This window comes from Urocitellus parryii, chromosome 2 (assembly GCF_045843805.1).
Source record: "Urocitellus parryii isolate mUroPar1 chromosome 2, mUroPar1.hap1, whole genome shotgun sequence".
In the NCBI taxonomy this organism is placed as follows: domain Eukaryota; kingdom Metazoa; phylum Chordata; class Mammalia; order Rodentia; family Sciuridae; genus Urocitellus; species Urocitellus parryii.
The window spans coordinates 109081274-109099715 of NC_135532.1; the positions used below are offsets into that span (position 1 = coordinate 109081274).

The 18442-nt window shown below is 36.1% G+C and overlaps 1 protein-coding gene across 1 annotated transcript in view; it reads right to left on the minus strand.

The window, feature by feature from the left end:
- Positions 1 to 696: 696 nt before the first annotated feature.
- The window catches only part of Plscr4 (phospholipid scramblase 4), a 41652-nt gene continuing 23906 nt past the window's right edge, over positions 697 to 18442 (minus strand). Inside the window, exons 3-8 of the mRNA XM_026385037.2 lie at positions 15852 to 16087; positions 12893 to 12935; positions 11634 to 11860; positions 7989 to 8150; positions 5964 to 6122; positions 697 to 3197 (exon numbers count right to left, since the gene is read on the minus strand). Of these exons, the coding sequence (XP_026240822.1) occupies positions 3150 to 3197; positions 5964 to 6122; positions 7989 to 8150; positions 11634 to 11860; positions 12893 to 12935; positions 15852 to 16087 (875 nt within the window). The 3' untranslated portion in view covers positions 697 to 3149. The remainder of the gene's footprint in view (positions 3198 to 5963; positions 6123 to 7988; positions 8151 to 11633; positions 11861 to 12892; positions 12936 to 15851; positions 16088 to 18442) is intronic.

The following is an 18442-nucleotide window of genomic DNA, read 5'->3' on the forward strand; positions in this document are numbered from 1 at the left end:
TGAATTAAATTAAACCTTGAGCATTAAGAGGAAAAAAATGAGAAGTAGCCAGTTTGTCCCAATAGGGGCAAGATGTCGGTTTCTGGAATAACTGTTTATTCTATATTTGAACTTTCTGTTTAATTGGTTGGAAAATTCACCTAGTAAGTTAGTCTTGTAACCCATCTCTTTTGCATAATTTCTGGCAAATCTGCTTAAGAAAAAAAGTGCTTTAAATTGCAGTGTTTAGTGACATAGCTGCAAATTCTAGCAGGTTTCCTGCATAATACAGTAACATTGCTATTATATTAGAAATTCAAATGCACCTTAAATAACTGGATTAGCCCTTGTAACTAACTTGGTTACATAGGAATCTTAGTTTCTACTGTTGAATACCACAGAAGTGACTTTATGAATACTATATTAATATAAAAAGGCAAGGACATTGAATGAGCCTAATCCCTAATCTGAAATTGCTTCAGAAGTCCCTTTGGTAAAAAATACTCAAAGAATCATGGGCTAGGATGATGGCTCAGTGGTAGAGTATTTGCCTAGCATGTGTGAGGCACTGGGTTCGATTCTCAGCACTACATCTAAATAAATAAATTAAAACAAAAGTCCTCAACAACTAAAAAAAAAAAAAAAAAAAAAAAAACCCTCAAAGAATCAATCGTAACTCAAAGAATTAGACAGTATTTTACTATTAACCACATTACATTTATTTGAAAGCCAAAACAACATGAGCAAATATTTTAAAACACATGCATTTTAGAAAAATGGCTTCTGTTTGGTTTTTAGTCCATCTGATTAATTTTACACAATGAAATGCCATTAAGTAATGATAATGTGAACTTTATGTTAAAAATATGATGTATAACATTGTTTTAGAGAAAGAGACATTGTAACTGAAAAAGATATGTTAATACCATAAAACCTTAAACAGAAAGTAAAACATGTTATATTTTATACTATTAATATGTTGCAGGTCTTTGAATACTGAGAAGTAACAGTAAAAAATTCACATACATAAACTTTCTGAATATGATTTGTCTGGTTTTCTATATAAAATGTCAGACCTCATTACAGAAAACACTTTTCACTTATCTGTTTAGGATCATAATTTCATTTTCAAATATAAGGCAATTATTATTTTAGAAAGCAGCAGCTCTTGCAATTTTTTAAAAAAAGCTCTTAGCAGCATGTAAAAATGAATATTACAAATAACTAAGTAAAACAACTTTTACCATTAAAATATTAGTATAATTTTAAAATGAGACCCCTTTCTTTCATTGCAAAAAGAATGAGGGCTAAGGCTTTCATCTCAAAACACTGCATCTGAGAATACTCAGGTTTGCTTTAGCTAATAAGTCATAGAGGAATGCATCCCATTCTATCACTGGCTGTGTTGAAAGGACACCCTCCATACCCAGGTAGGAAGTGGACAGGCAGCAGAGTCAAGTCAGTCCATGTATTCATTTAAACACCCTGTTTTTTTTTTTTGTTTTTTTTTTTTTTTGTACCTAGCCCTTTCTTCATGTTTTATTTTGAAAGAGGGGTTCTCCAAGTCCCTAGGGCCTTGGTAAATTGCTGAGGTTGATCTTGGACTTGAAATCCTCCTGCCTCAGCCTCCCAAGTGGCTGGGATTACAGGTGTGTACTGCTGTGCCCTGACCCACCCTGCTTTTAATTACAAAGAAGCACAAGGGATGCTTTGACTCTGTCAGTCCAGCATAATCCTTATTGATAACTTATAGACCATGCAGAACTACCATGATGGCTGTGTTTTACTATTTTCTTCGTGTAAAGATTTATGCAATATGTAAATAAAAGGCAGCAAAGCAGTATTAAGCAGCATCAGGATTTGTAGCTTGAACTTTTATAAGCTGCTACACAAAATGTTACATTTAAAAATTGAAAATGTATCTACATTTCTTGCCATTGGAGCAGTTTTATGGTCACCTGGGATTTTGAAAGGAAAAAAAAAAGTCATTTATTTTGTATCACATCCAGTGAGATAAAGAGATTCAACAGGCAATATTTGAGATTCATGTGTAAGGCATTGGTGACCAACAGACATTCTACATTAAATGTGCAAATTATTATGTATAATAATTTATACATAAGATGTATTGAATGCGGGTTGGTATAAGGATATTAATGTCCCTATGATGCTGCAATCTTGGTTAGCTGTGGTCCTGGTCAGCTTTTTTTCCTGATAGTCTGATCCTGCCTTTAGATACACACAGCTTCTGATTGTCCATGTCCAGGAATAAAAAAAAAAAAATAACATGTAATATATAAAAATTATAATAAAAAAGAATACATGTTTTATTTTGTAATAAAATTGAATTTCTTGCTGAATCTTTTATATACTTGGCAGAATGGGCTTTTTTAGTTTGTTTGTTTTGGGGGGGATTTTTTGGTACCAGGCATTGAATCCAGCGGGGTACTCAACCACTGAGCCACATCCCCAGCTATTGCTTATATTTTATTTAGAGACAGGGTCTTGCTGAGTTGCTTAGGGCCTCACTGAATTGCTTAGGCTGGCTTTAGACTCAAGATTCTCTGCCTCAGCCTCCTGAGCCACTGGGATTACAGGCATGCACCACTGTGCCTGGCCAGAATGAGGTTTGGATATTGGTGCACAAGTAAAAATTTCCTTTTACAATACAATGTAATATTTCTGTCTGTCTACCCTTTGGTCTTTACAGATGAAGTATATAATTATTTTTACCAGAAGTTGAGTTTGCCTCCTACTAAAGGACATATTAATAGAGAGAGGAAAGGGGAAAGGGCTAGAGATAGAAGCCAGGTCCCAACAGCAGTCTGCCATTTCACTACCTATAGGTGTGGGAACTCTGGATTCATGTTCCCACATCCCAGGGCCACAGCATTAAAAAGCTTATTTGTGTGTGCTTCCTTGGTAAATGGTCGTCGCTTCTCAGAAGGAATTCCCAGGCCACCGGGTAGACAGATTCTGAGCTGAAGCACATGTTCTGACTGTGGTCTTGGACTCACACTCTCAGTCTGGCTGTCAAAGCTTACCCCCAATACAAAGAATCTGCCAAAGCAGAGACATATACTTGCAAATAATTGAGGGTTAACTGTAAGCCTAAGGCAGCTTTTTCCATTTTTTTGCATTAACCATAATTGATGATTGGCTGTGTCTCTCTATCTTGATGAGCGTTGTGGTGGAGACCTTTCAAAGTACATGAAGTCCTGAAATTGGAAAAAGAATCACATGTTGACAGATGGATAAGTACATAGTTAATCACATAAAATATGTACACTATTATCCTTTATAATTTACTAGGGAACTCTCCCATTCCTGTTACAATAAATACAACTAATGAAATCTTTATGAAGAGGAACTTTATGCTAACAGCAGCAATTAAAAATTTGGAAATGTGGTAGACAATAAGCTTTCCATTTCCAGTAGTGATTAACAAAACTTTATCATTAGAAGGAGGAAAAACTTAATAAATCTGAGAATGGTACAACACCAGGAGTAGACTGACAGGCACTGAGAACTAGGAAAAGGGCATTGGCTTGGAGCTATTTGATTTCACTAAAAATCCCAGAATGTGTACTATGAAGTAGTGAGAATGATAAATAATATGAAATGATGTAAAATCCATTGAATGCCTAATATCTTCCAAGCACTCTCCTGACTACTTTACTTGTGTGAAAGCTAATATCCACACCCTTAAAAATGTAAGTCTTTTATCTCTATTTATACACGAGGAAACTGAAGATTTCAAATGCTAAATGCTTTGCAAAATATGTACCTAGAATGTGGCACAGACATAACATAATTCTTGAAACACTGGCCAGAGCAATTAGACAGACGAAAGAAATTAAAGGGATACAGATAGGAAAAGAAGAACTCAAATTAACACTATTTTCTGATGATATGATTCTATACCTACAAGACCCAAAATATTCCACCAGAAAACTTCTAGAACTAGTAAATGAATTCAGCAAAGCAGCATATAAAATCAGCACCCATAAATCAAAGGCATTTCTGTATATCAATGAGAAATCCTCTGAAAGGATTTCTACGCCATTTACGATAGAATAAAAAAATAAGATAAAATAAAATACTCAGGAATCAACTTAACTAAAGAGGTGAAAGATCTCTACAATGGAAACTACAGAATGCTAAAGAAAGAAATTTAAAAGGACCTAGAGATGGAAAGATCTACCTTGTTCTTGGATAGGAAGAATTAATATTGTCAAAATGACCATACTATCAAAAACACTATACAGATTTAATGCAATTTCAATCAAAATCCCAATGACATTCTTCATAGAAATAGAAAAAGTAGTCATGAAATCCATCTGGAAAAATAAGAAACTCAGAATAGCTAAAGCAATCCTTAGCAGGAAAAATGAACCAGGAGGCATCACTATACCAGATCTTAAACTATAGTAACAAAAACAGCACAGTATTGGCACCAAAATAGATTTATAGACCAATGATACAGAATAAAGGACACAGAGACTAACCCACATAGTTACAGTTATCTTATATTAGAAAAAGGTGCCAAAAACGTACATTGGAGAAAAGACAGCCTCTTCAACAAATTGTGCTGGGAAAACTGGAAATCCATATGCAACAAAATGAAATTAAACCTCTATCTCTCACCATGCACAAAACTCAATTCAAAGTGGATCAAGGACCTAGGAATTAAACCAGAATCACTGAACCTATTAAAAGAAAAAGTAGGACCAAATCTCCACCATGTCAGAGTAGGCCCTGACTTCCTTTATAATACTTCCATAGCACAAGAATTAAAATCAAGAATCAATAAATGGGATAGATTCACACTAAAAAGCTTCTTCTCGGCAAAAGAAACAATCAGTAAGGTGAATAGAGAGCCTACATCTTGGTAGCAAATCTTCACCCCTCACACATCAGATGGAGCACTAATCTCTAGGATTTATAAAGAACTCAAAAATCCTAATACCAAAACAACAAATAACCTAATCAATAAATAGGCCAAAGAACTGAACAGACACTATTCAGAAGATGATATACAATCAATCAACAAATATATGAAAAAATATTCAACATCTCAGCAATTAGAGAAATGTAAATCAAACTACTCTAAGATTTTATCTCACTCCAGTCAGAATGGCAGCTATTACGAATACAAACAACAATATGTATTGGTGAGGATGTGGGAAAAAAGGCACATTCATACATTGCTGGTGGGACTGCAAATTGGTGCAGCCAATATGGAAAGCAGTATGGAGAATCCTTGGAAAAATGGGAATAGAACCTCCGTTTGACCCAGCTATCCCATTCCTCTATCTATACACAAGGGACTTAAAAAACAAGCATACTACAGGGACACAACCACATCAATGTTTATAGCAACACAATTCATAATAGCTAAACTGTGGAAGCAACCTAGATGCCCTTCAGTAGATGAATGAATAAAGAAAATGTGGTGTATATACACAATTCAACATTAAAAGAGAATAAAATCATGGCATTTGCAGGTAAATGGATGGTGTTGGAGAATATAATGCTAAGTGAAGTTAGCCAAACCCAAAAAACCAAATGCTGAATGTTTTCTCTGATTTAAGGATGCTTATTCATAATGTGGTTGGGGGGAGAGGCATGAAAGGATTAGATGAACTCTAGATAGGGCAAAGGGGAAGGCAGGGAAGGGAGAGGGTATGGGGGGGAAGAAAAATGGTGGAATGAGATGGACATCATCACCTTAAGTACATGTACAAATGGTGTGACTCTACTTGTGTACAACCAGAAATATGAAAAATTGTGCTCTATAAGTGTAATATGAATTGTAATGCATTCTACTGTCATATATAACAAATTAGAATAAAATAAAAAAAGAAAGTGGCACAGAAAGAAATGGGGCAGTTTTTGAAGTTGATTCCCTTTCTACTGTGCTATGCTGCTTCTCATCAGAAGGAATGAATCCCTTGGGATAAGTCAAAAGACAAAAGGCTCACAATGAGGAAGCAAGCTCCAAATATCATGGCTTTCATCTTCACATCCAGGTCCAACGGGAAGTGGATGTCAAAGTGGTCAGCATCTCCCATGTTGGACAACAGACCATTCCACTTACGAATAATGCTGCCAATGCTGGACACACCGTCCAGGGACTGGACCTACAATGACAAGAATGTGACTTGATGAGGATTGAAAAGTATTAAAGCACATGTCTCAGTCTTCCACACACAGCAGTTTATGCTGTGATAGCATAAATTCAGGCAGGAGAAGAATAATCACATAATTTCAAATGAGGATATTATGGCCAAGAAGGATTACATGTTTTAAAACTGATTGGAAACTAAATTGAAATATATCTTGCAATCCTCAGGTGACTGCTCCTTCCTCATCTTCTAATTGAGCTAGCAGGAGACCTTGTCAGAGTGAGAAAGGAATTTGGGGATACAGGAAAAAGAAGATAGACTGAGAAGCACCCAGGAGCCTTTGGAATTCAGGAAACCCCCTGAACCTTTGAAATGCAAAACAAGCATTCCTGAGCAACCCAGTCCAAGACCTCCTTCATTCTTGCCCATGTTCTCCTGCAAAAATGATGTCATCATGATGACAATATTTAAGCATGGGAAAACTGGCAGGATATTGTGTAACTTCAGACTTCACCTCTAATCCAGCTCCTAGCATCTGTACTTCTATAAATATTAACATCTACACCAAGTAGAATCTCCCTCTGAAGATGGGTAGCAATCTCCCTTGAATATGTATTTCTTACTTTACCTTAAAAGATGTCACTACCCTGTGATAGTCTGCATTCTTTCTTGAATGTGTTTCTGCTTTCCTGAGTAAATCTGTGTCTCTGACTGGTGCATGCTGAAATTCTTTCCCTTCATGTGTGCCCAAAACTCTAGCATCCAGAGTCAAAGTTCCCATCTCTGGGAACTCCTTTGGTGACAGTGATTGGAATTGATCATTGAATTCTTCTCCATAGAACAAAGGGTGGGAATTGGGAAATGAGAGAAACCTAAGAGCAAAAGCAAATGTCATGATACTGTCCACTACTTGTGGCTTGAGCTTTTGGGAGAGAAATCCACCCTGCCCAAACATACATCAGGATTCCAAAGGGGACCCTGGCTCTCACCACATGGAGTATACGTGAATGTCTCTTGGCAATAGGAACAGCCTACCCTGCAATTTGGCTTATCTATATTTTCTACAAAATTGTCTTTTATAAGTAAGTATAAATGATATAAATGTGAGAACTAGGGGATATAAATGATATATAGTGAGAACTAGGGGAAATTTATTGGGTATTATAGGAAACACATAAGAGTAATTTCAGTAGATGATAGGTTGGATTGAATTCTGAGGCCTTCAGAAATGACTCTATATGGAATTCAGGAAATACTCTATAATTTCCTTTGTCGTATTTGCTGATAATAAGCAATTATTTTGTAAACCCTGTGATAAAAGTGAAACAAAAGGATTTTTTTCTTTCTTGAGCAAATGTTATAATATAACCTATGAGGAATTTTATCCATGTTGTCGGTGTTATCAATTTCTTGAGGGTGCAGATAGACAATCTATCATACACATAAGCAATTGGCACAACTCGGAGTGCACTACATGTTCTGTCTTACGTTGGGCACTTGCATTAGAATCTATATTCCCATCTTGGAAATGTGTAGGAAAAAATGGTCAAGTAAATACAACCAAGAACAGGAAAAAAAAATGGATTAGATCAGATTACTAACTCTCAAAAGTTTTGATGTTTTCAATGATTTATTTTTCTTTGTCAAGTACAAAAATAGAAGCAGGGATGGGGGGGAGCCAAACAAAAAGCATTTCACATTTTGGAAAGTATCAAGTAATTTATTCATAATGACTTGAAAATCATTGCCTGTCAACTGGTTAATGAACACCTTCTTCTTACTCTGTAACTCGTTCACATGATAAAATTGTCTAAACGAGATCATTCTGAGGTCTATTAGAAAAAAAAAAAACAGTAGAAACATTATGTTCACGGCATTTACCTCGAAAACAGAGTCGGAGCCACAGCCATAGGTAGAGCAGGGTCCACGCACTCTCAACACGTTCTCTTTCTTCTCATTCTGGATGCTGTAGACGGCTCTGCACAGGTTCCAGTGCTCTGCCACAAAGCCAATTGTGGCTCCAGGAGGACACTGCACCTCCAGCTGCGGAGGCAGCAATCAGGGAGGTCAGGAGGTTGGACACAGACCAATGCAACACACACGCCCACAGCCTAGACATGCTCCTGCACTCCAGGACCAGGGAGATTGGTTCTGGGAGAGGAAGTCTAGGTCTCTTGGGCTATCATTAGAGTTGTATTTTAATAAGCAGCCTTGTGGGATGAGGTCATGCTTCCCTTTGGGACAAAGGGCAGGCTTAATTCTGCTTTCTTATAAGAAGGCCAGCTGTTCAGGCTCAGTGTTCCTAAACTGCCCCCACGCAGCATTGCTTACATACACAGCTTCTCCAAGTCAACCCGTAGACAGTGGACAGGGAGGGGGCGGGGGACCAACCCCAGCACACTGATGCTCATGTTGCTTGTTGTGCTGTATCAGTGTCCTTTGTCTCTGATCTAGGAATCTCATGTCTTCTGACACAATGCATGAAACAGTAATAAGCTGACTTTTAGATTTTTAAGTCAGATAAAAGCCAAATCTCAGACTTGTTCACTATAACAAAAAAAGGAAAAGGAAAGAGGCATTCTGAAAATTGTATGACAGTGGCTCCCTCATCTCCAGGTATATGTTCCAAGACCCCCAGTAGATGCCTGTAAGCACAGTTAGTACTGAAACCCATAGACACTATATTTTTTTCTTAAATATAGATACCTATAATAAAATTTAATTTATAAAGTAGGAACAGTAAGAATATTAACAACAATTATTAATAATAAAATAGAATGGTTATAACAATACTACATACAGTAGTAAAAGCTATGTGAATCTGGTCTCTTTTAAGTGCCACAGGGCAGGTGACATATACAGCATGGATACGCTGGACAAAGAGATGATTCATGTTCCATATCCCATTGTGCTACTCAGAAAAGCAATTGAAAATGTATGAACTGATTATTTATGGAATTTGTCATTGACATTTTCAGACCACAGTTGACAGCAGGTAACTGAAAGAGCAGAGAAACTGAAATTGCCAAGTGAAACTGCAGATGCTGGTGGAGGAGGGGGACTACAGGGTTCCAACAGCAGAGTGCATAGGTGGGAAGATACAGCCATTTTTAAAGAGAGTCTTAAAATATTGCCCACTCTTTTGCTTTATTTAATTATCATTACAATATTCCTTTGTCAAACAAGATCTTCCTACTTAATAAGAGTTATAAAGATTTCCAAAGTGAAAGTTCTACTATTTCTCTGGTTGAATATGTACCTTTCTAAGAATTCTGGGAAAGGACTACAGAGAACATAGGACAGGACCAGTTTCCTGCACTGTCAAATTAAAATACTATCCATGTACATAAAGTAATACTTAAACACAAACATATAGGTTTGATAGTATTGTAAAGGAATATCTCATGTAAGTTTAAGCCTAAGATGTCATCATATCAAAACAGCCTAAAAATAAGCCACTTAAAAAACTCATACCAGGGGATATTACTCAATCATAAAAGGAATGAGGTAATCAATCTGGGTAAAACCTGCTAATCTTGGTTGCATAATATAGGGCTTTGTTTTGTTATATAATGTTTTCTTTTTTTAAAAAAAAGATTAATTTATTTTATCCAATACATAAAAATGCAAAAATTGTACGTATTAATTGGGTATCATCTGATGTTTAGGTTCACTAATACATTCTGTAATGTTTAACATTTTAAAAGTCTTGAAATGCCAAAATAACAGAGATGTAGAACAGATTCATGGTTGCCAGGAGTTAGAGATGAAGAGGAAGGAGGGGGAGGAGGGTGGTAATATAAGAGAATTTCTGAGTTAATGGAACTGTTTGGTGTCTGTATTGTGGTAGTGGATACAGGAATCTACATAGCTGATAAAACTGTACAAACAAAACACACAAAATAAATTTAAAAATAATAGATAAAATCTAGATCGTGTTATGGGACAAAGTTCCATAAATTGGGCTGCTTTTGGTTTTGATTTGCTTTTCTCTATCCTGGCTAATTGTAATCTCAGAAGACTGCATTTATAGGCTTTGATTTAAAACCCAACTCATATATGTGAAGAACAATGCTTACCATATCCAAAAGGGAGGTAGAGATTCATTCCAAATATAAGGCTCTTATCACAAAAATAATAGTTACAATGGAGTATTTGAGAATCATAGATAACATTCACTGACAACTATACCATTTGCCAGGTTTTGTGCTCAGGAATTGATATTTATTTATCACTTGTCCCTTATAACAATCATCCTGTCAGATAGGTACCATTAATATCTCTACATTACAAATAAACTAAGGCATGGAGCAGGCAGTGGGTAAATTAATATTTAGTAAATATTGATCCTTAACCTATAATGTAAACATCCAAGTTATTCTGTGAGGTAGTGCCTACCCAGAATATGAATCAGACTCAAGAGGTTCAGTAAATTGTCCAGATTGATGTGGGCTAGACTATATGGGCAATGACCAAACAGACTCTATATCCTGTAAGAAATGCTTCTCCCGTGGGGAAGTCCCAACTCTGTACCCACTAATAGTTGCCTAGCATAGCATATTTGGCAACACAAAATTGCAATCCTTATACAATGTAAAAGTGTTCTCTTTGGTTCCCATTTTTCTTGGGCAATATACCTTGTCTGAGAATGATTATCTAGATGTTAGTAACCATTCTTTAACTTGTACTCATCTAGGGTCACTTTGACCCACTTTCCTTCTGCTATGACTATGGAAAGTCCCATGAGAAACTCTGAATGAGAATGAAAATATGATTAAGGACATTGCATTGTTTCGCTAATGGCTTTATTTAGCTTCTGTAACCCTGCTTGCTTGCTTGTTGCTATGCCAACGTGGATGCGTTTTTGTGGGGTTTTGCTTTTAAATACCCTAAAATGTTGTGAGTCAGGGCTGTTTCCTGCAGAGACAGTTTGGGTCCTATAGAAAGCAGTCAGACAATAAAGACTCTAATTTGGACAAAGCTGGGGGACTTGGTGTGATTTCTAAGCGACCTGTCCTATAACAAGTGGTGTATATGGAATTCAAACTCTAGTTGGCCTCTCTCTAAAACTGCTTTTCTTTTCCCATAGCAAACAACAATCCTAAAACTGCACAGATAAGTAACCAAACCATAACTCAGCACTCTGGTTCCAGCTGCGAAGGCACTTCATTGATTTAAGCTGCTCCTTCTGTCTCCAGAAAGGTGTGAATTGTGATGGGTAGTGTAAAGATATTGGCACTCTCTCCCATTCTAAAAACATCTGTTATTCTTTGCATTGCCTTATGCAGAGATATGTAGGTGTGACTACTGTCGATCTCTACAAATTCTCCAATTCAGTAGACAGAAACTTAGAATTGACATCATTGCCCAAACAACCTTAATTTGTCCTTGACCCACCAACTAGCACTTGAAAAGCATGAACTGCAAAAAACAAAAACAACAACAACAACAACAACAAAAACAGGTTTCCCCACACAGTGGAGGCTGGATCAGGAAGAGACAATGGCTGAGACTGTCCTTCTCTACCTCTTGCCTGGCTGAGGGGCAGCAGAAGCAGCAGCAGGTACATCGGAAAGGTCTCTGCATCGTCATGATCTCTCGTCCCATGAAGTCAATGACCCTAAGGACGAAGGGCCTTAGTGTCCGATAAGCATTCCTGGTAAAGTCATCAGTATCTTCATTTACGATGTAAACCATCTGGTCTGCACTGTTTTTAATATCATATCTGTTATTGGTTTCGAAATTTGTCATCTCTGAAAGATAAAATGAGAAAAATATATTAAACTATAATCAGTTAAAATGGACCTCAAGAAATCTTTGTTTAGGGGGAAAAAAGAACTCTTTTTTTTTTATAAATATTTTAAGTCATAGATGGACACAATTCCTTTATTTTATTCATTTTATTTATATGTGGTGCTGAGGATCGAACCCAGTGCCTCACATGTTGGAGGCAGGTGCTCCACCACTGAGCTAGAACCCTGGCCTCTTGGTTTAGTATTCTTAGGGACAGATTTGTAACAATTTCAGGTGAAATATATTCAATTGATTAGAAGGCCAAAAAAATCATTCATATGACCTATAAGTATTAGTTAATTTTGAAAATTTAGAATATTTCCTATATTCAGTATAAAATAATTTTAAAAGCACTTCTACATAAAAGCAAATATGAAAATAATATTCCTGAGATATCTGAATTAAATAAATTACATGTTAAACTGTGAATTAATCAGCTCAAGAAATATACTGAAATGACTAGGGTCATTACTAGTTACAAGGAAAGTCAGAGGTTCTATGTGGTGGCCAAGTCAATATGCAGAGATAGAATAGACAGGTCAGCCATTTGAAGAGGTGGAAAGGGAACAGGCCTGATCTTGACTGTGACCATTTCTTTCCACTTCCAATGCAAAGATTCAGAACTCAGTAGATTTAGATTCTGTCCCCAACATTGCCATGATTAGCTAACTGTGGGGCTCCTGGCTAACTTATTTGATCTCCTTTCTTCTTCTATTTATCAATGAGAGGTGAATATGGAGGAGAAAGTATAAGTAAAAGGTAGAACACACTGATCAGATAAAACATAAATCCTTTTCAAACCTAAGAGCTTGTATGATGGATAAATAAAACTATACAAAATAATTTGCTTTATTGTTTTCTTGAAGTCAGGGTAATATTCTTCTCTCTTTGAACCACTAAAATCCCATCAATGTAAAAAAGGAACTAGATATTTGATAATGCAGATTTTCCCATGATCAATACACTGCTGAACACAACAAAATTATACATACGTTCAATAGGCTCAAAATGCTGAAGAACGTGTATGTTGTCCAGCTGTGGGAATAGAACAAAACAATTAGAATGTAGAAAAATATCCAATCTATTTAGCATTAAAAAATAAAATGGTGAGACAGGTATCAAAATATATCAAGTGATATCTGATATATTTATTCCACTCAATTTAAAAAAAACCTTTTTGAAATTGAGTGGAATAAAAAAAACTATCAACTGAAATTAGTTTATCTGCATCTGATCAGAAGAATATTAGCAGAGTTTCCAGATAAGGAAAACACTCCTCCAGTTTGACTTTATAAAAAAAAAAAAAAAGCTGGCTGATACATCAGAAAAACATCTCTTTGCAATAGTAACAGCATCTAGAAGAAGATGTGTTTACATAGATTTTTCCTAGATCAGCTCGTAATTACATGTCTCTCTCTGACTTGTCATCCATAGATGTGCCTCTTAGGCAGTTCAGGGTGAGTTGACATGTTTCAGGCACCAGAAGGAATTCTCTCAGTGGCTTAGAGCAAAGGAACCAAGGGTGAACCTCCCCAGGGGTCTTCATTTATACATTATTCCTCTGGTGCCTCTGGAAGAGGTTTATACACCAAAGGCTGGTCCACGAGAGCAGAAAGAGCATGAACAGGGCTTGGGGAGAGGAGAGGAAGCATCCTCACTTAGAGATACTACTTTAATTTAACTTAGAATCATTCTAGGCATAAAGAGTTTGATGGGTCCATTATCTGTTATACTTGATAATATTCTAGCAGAACAGAAGCAATCTCCTTGAGGACAATCATTATCTGTACAATTTTAGATCACTGAGATCATTGACCATTCCTAATCCCTGAGCCCAGAACGTGTCTGGAATGCTGTATTTCACTAAATATTCATCAATATGTTAATTGGGGAAAAATATATGATTGCCGTGGTAACATATAAGACTTAAGATAACTGGGTGTGAACATTTTGTGGTATGATTAATTACATAGGGTATAGAAAGACATAATTGATTTTAGTTAAAATCTTTTTCTTATATAAAAACCTCAATCAAGTGATGGGGTCTAAACATATAAAATATCAAAAAGTAGCTACCAATATAGGTAAAATTTCCATTTAAAAAATCCATGATATTAAAATTTAGAATTAAAAAGTAAATATTCATTCAATGGTGAAAGTGTCCATTGCAGAGAAAAATATTCTGGAAATTAGATGCCTATGAATGTGTGGAAGAAGTTTGCCCACAAAGACACTATGCCAGAAAAGGAGATATTTGAGCAGTTGGTGAAGTCATTGGCAAAGCCAGTATTCTGGAAATAATATGACCCTGCTGTGGACTATTATGGAGTCTTGTTAGTCTTGAAAAAGCATCATATAACTTGCACGTGAGCTCTCAAAAAGACCAACAGAAAAGTGACTGACTCTATGTCTTGTGCTTACTCACAAGGGTGTCTTTAATAAACACTAATACAGCCGTCATCCACTGGGTACATCCTGTGTACCAAAAATATCAGGGATATAACAAGCATTATCTCATTAAAAATTCTCACCACAATCTCATAGAGTGGCATTAGGAAAGTTATTCAGAGTTTTAGTTAGTAGGGAGTAGATATGGAATTAAAGATCAAGTTTTAATAAAACCTTGTTTTATTTGTTACCTTTTTTCAAGTTTTTTTTAAACATATAACATTCCTAAAAGGGAAAATTGAACTCATAAAATATGCTACTTTAAAGTCCATTACAGTAATAGCCGAAACTGTTCTTCTAGTACTTAAACAAAGCCAGACAATCTTAAAAGAGACATGACTCCAAAAGATACTGGATTTCAGAGAGAAATTTCTGTATTTTTAATCAAGTATAGAAATGAAGGTGTCTAAACTTGATTCACTTTAAAACCTTCATAAGCTTTTGAAGTAATGCAGGGGTTTATGCCACCATTTTGAATGACTGGGTTTGTATTGTTTTTAATCTACTCAAACAGTAATTGAATAAAAAATTTGGCTCATGTACACTTCAACTTTTCCTGATCTTACTGTATTGACTTTCATACATTAACATTGTAACACTGTACCGGTGGTTTTCAACACACAGTATTAACAGATCCTTATCAATATGTGGAACTTGAAAGAGAAACTGGCAACTCCAAGAAAAACTCAGTTGACTACTTGGGGAGATACATGCTGGACTGGGAAGGCCTTACTTATAATATATTTCAATACCTTCTTTTTTTCAAAAGCAAACAAGAGTCAGACGATTCAGAAGAAATTTTACCATTAGTTTTATCTTACTTTCATTAAGCAGGTTTTTTGAGTTTTTGACACAGGGCTTTAAACAATATGACTTGTACACTTTACACACTGCTCCAGTTTCTTTAAAATGATTTTTATTACAGAATTGTAATTATTTGTAATATTTGGGTTCCTTTTGACAAAATTATACATACAAGGAATTTTATTTCAATCCCCCCCTCACCACCATTTTTTCCCTAATTTGTGGTCTGAGATCTTGATGGCTTCAGAATGCATATTCAGGTAGAAATTTGGGACTCATTGTCTCTAATTATATGGAAGGGATCTCTGGAACTTGGCCTGAAGCAATACCGTCACCTTGGAAGTTCCCTATTTTTATTTATATTGTATCTGGGAGTGACAGGAAGGGATAAGAAAAATAATGGGTAATGAGCAAAAGCTATGGGCCAAGGCACTCAGTAATTTCCCAAGAGGCCATATGGAATATCCAAAATGTGAATCTGATTCCTTTATGAAGGCCACACTCATCCCACCAAAATCATGTATACTCACTGTTCCCCTTCCACATTTCTGAAGTCATTACCAACTTCCTACCGTCTCATTAAACAAGGCGCTGTCATCACTGAGCACCCACTTCATCCAGTCTACTCAGACTTTTGTCCCTTGTTGGAGCTCCATGGTCACACTTCATGGGAAAACAGTGCAGAGTTGGGTGGAGTACCTGAATTAAGTATTCCAGGCCAAGAGGGCAGTTTGCCATGGGTGATGGTCGTGGCATCCATGCAACTGGAACAAGCTGACTGGGCCCAGGATATTTGCCAGGCTGATACTGGATAGGATGGATACTACCAGTTGGTTGGTACAAGGGAAAGGCGCTGGGCAGCTGTGGACCGTAGTATCCCATAGGCAATCCGCCTGGGTAACCCGCAGGTGGAGGGACAGCTGGTCCAGAGGGTCCTGGGTTAAAAAACAAATGCAAGCATCATATATCATTAACACTTCAGAATACTGAAAGTGAGTAACTTCACTTAAATGAAGATAAAATGGACCATGCAACATCTTCCTAAAAATAACATGCTCTGCTGGTGCACACCTGTAAATCCCAGTGACATGGGAGGCTGATGCAGGAGGATCACAAATTTGAAGCCAGCCTCAATCTAGCAAGATCCTCTGCAAATCAGTGAGACCCTGTCTCAAAATAAAATTTTTTTAAAAAAAATTTTAAAGGAGGACTGGGGATATAACTCAGTGGGAGGTTACCTATAGGTTTATGCCTAGTACAAAATTTTTTTTTTCATTTTCTGACTGTGTACCATCTACCAACAATGTGCTAAGGGGATTTATTTGTATATTAATTCATTTAATCCTCTTAAACCTTATAAGATAATTACAAAAATAAGGATTGAAACATGAAAATGCTAGCCTCCAATGCATTAGATTCTCTCTTTGTAGATAATATACATACTTAATTAGGTTCTCATAGGTTAGTACAAGGGCTAGTACATAATTCCCACTGTAAATTTTTATTATATTCGTTATTTTTTAAGGTCAGAAATAAAGTAAGTTCTATTTTACTTCAAAGAAATGGTCTAATGACCATCCCTTTGTTGGGCTTTTATTCAATCACAAGTTTTTAAATCCTCCTCTAGATCTCAGACTCCTCCTCAATTCTGACGGTATTTAAATTTCTTAAACCCCTTGTTTCAGGATTTGGGGTTTCTATAATGGAATATCACAGATTGAGTGGCTTAAGCAATAAGCGCTTCTTTCTCATATTTCTGAAAGCTGTAAAGTCCAAAATCCTGTGCCAGCCTGATCAAGTCTGCTGACAGCCCACTTCCTGTTTTTCAGGGGCTGCCTTCTTGATGTCTTTCCATGGAAAAAGAATCCTCCCTCCTGGGTCACTTCTTAGAAAAGCACCAATCCCATGATGAGGACTCCAGACCCATAACCTAATTACTTCTGAGAGATTCCACTCTGAGCACCATCACCGTGGGGATTAGGGCTTCAACACGTGAATTTAAGGGGGACACAAACAGTCGGTCCACAGTACTTATCTATCCACCATTTCTCCCAACTCCACCTTCAAAACAGAACTGATGAATTTTGTCTTTATCACTATAAGTCAGTTAAGGGATCTGGATTTCCTTAAAGAGATACAATATTTTATTAAGAGTAATGAAGATGATGAATTACCATATATCAACTGATGTGTGACTTTAGGATGTTTTTATTATACCAAAGGTCTAAAATCAAGAATTTTTAAAAATAATTGTCATTAATAATTTTTTCATTTTTTTTGTCTTCCCAATTTTTACAATTAATTGATTAAAGTCTGTAAGTAACTGAACCGTGGTTGCCTATCAAGGTATGCAACAAATTCTGCTAAAGTTTTATAAACTTAACTGAAATCTTAAGTTTTAGGAACTTAACTGAAATCTCATTTGTGTACATGTTTATATTTATGCCCATATTATATAGTATTGACTACTCCACCTCTGTAGCAACCTTGGAAATTGCAAACTGTAAGTTCTCTAAATTTTTATTCAAGATTGTTCAAGATATTCTGAGTCTATTACATTTCTATATTTTTTTTAGAATTTCTTTGTCAAGCCTACTGGGAAACTGGTAAAAATTATGTTAAATCGGTAGATCAATTTGTGGAATATCACCATGTAATGATATTTAACTTATCAAATCTACAAACAAGGAATTCCTTTCCATTTATTTAGATATTATATCAACAATGTTTATAAGGGGTAGAGAGAGAAAAGGGGAGGGGAGGGGAGGGGAGGGGAGGGGGGATAGTAGAGAATAGGACAGACAGCAGAATACATCAGACACTAGAAAGGCAATATGTCAATCAATGGAAGGGAAACTGATGTGATACAGCAATTTGTATACGGGGTAAAAGCGGGAGTTCATAATCCACTTGAATCAAACCGTGTAATATGATGTATTAAGAACTATGTAATGTTATGAACGACCAATAAAAAAAAAAAGAACTATGTAATGTTATGAACGACCAATAAAAAAAAAAAAATAAAAAAAAATAAAAAAATAAAAAAAACAATGTTTATAATTTTCATTGTGCAAGTCTTGTAATTTCATTAAACTTAATCCATATTATTTTTCTTTCTTTATTTATTTGAGTCAGTTGTTGTCATTATGTTGTGCAGGCTGGCCTTACACTCCTGGTTTTAGACAATCATCTGGTCCCATCCTCCTGAGTTGCTGGGACTACTGGCACATGTCACTGTACTTGAATTATTTTATTATTTTTAATGTTACTGTATGTGGAATAAAAGTTTT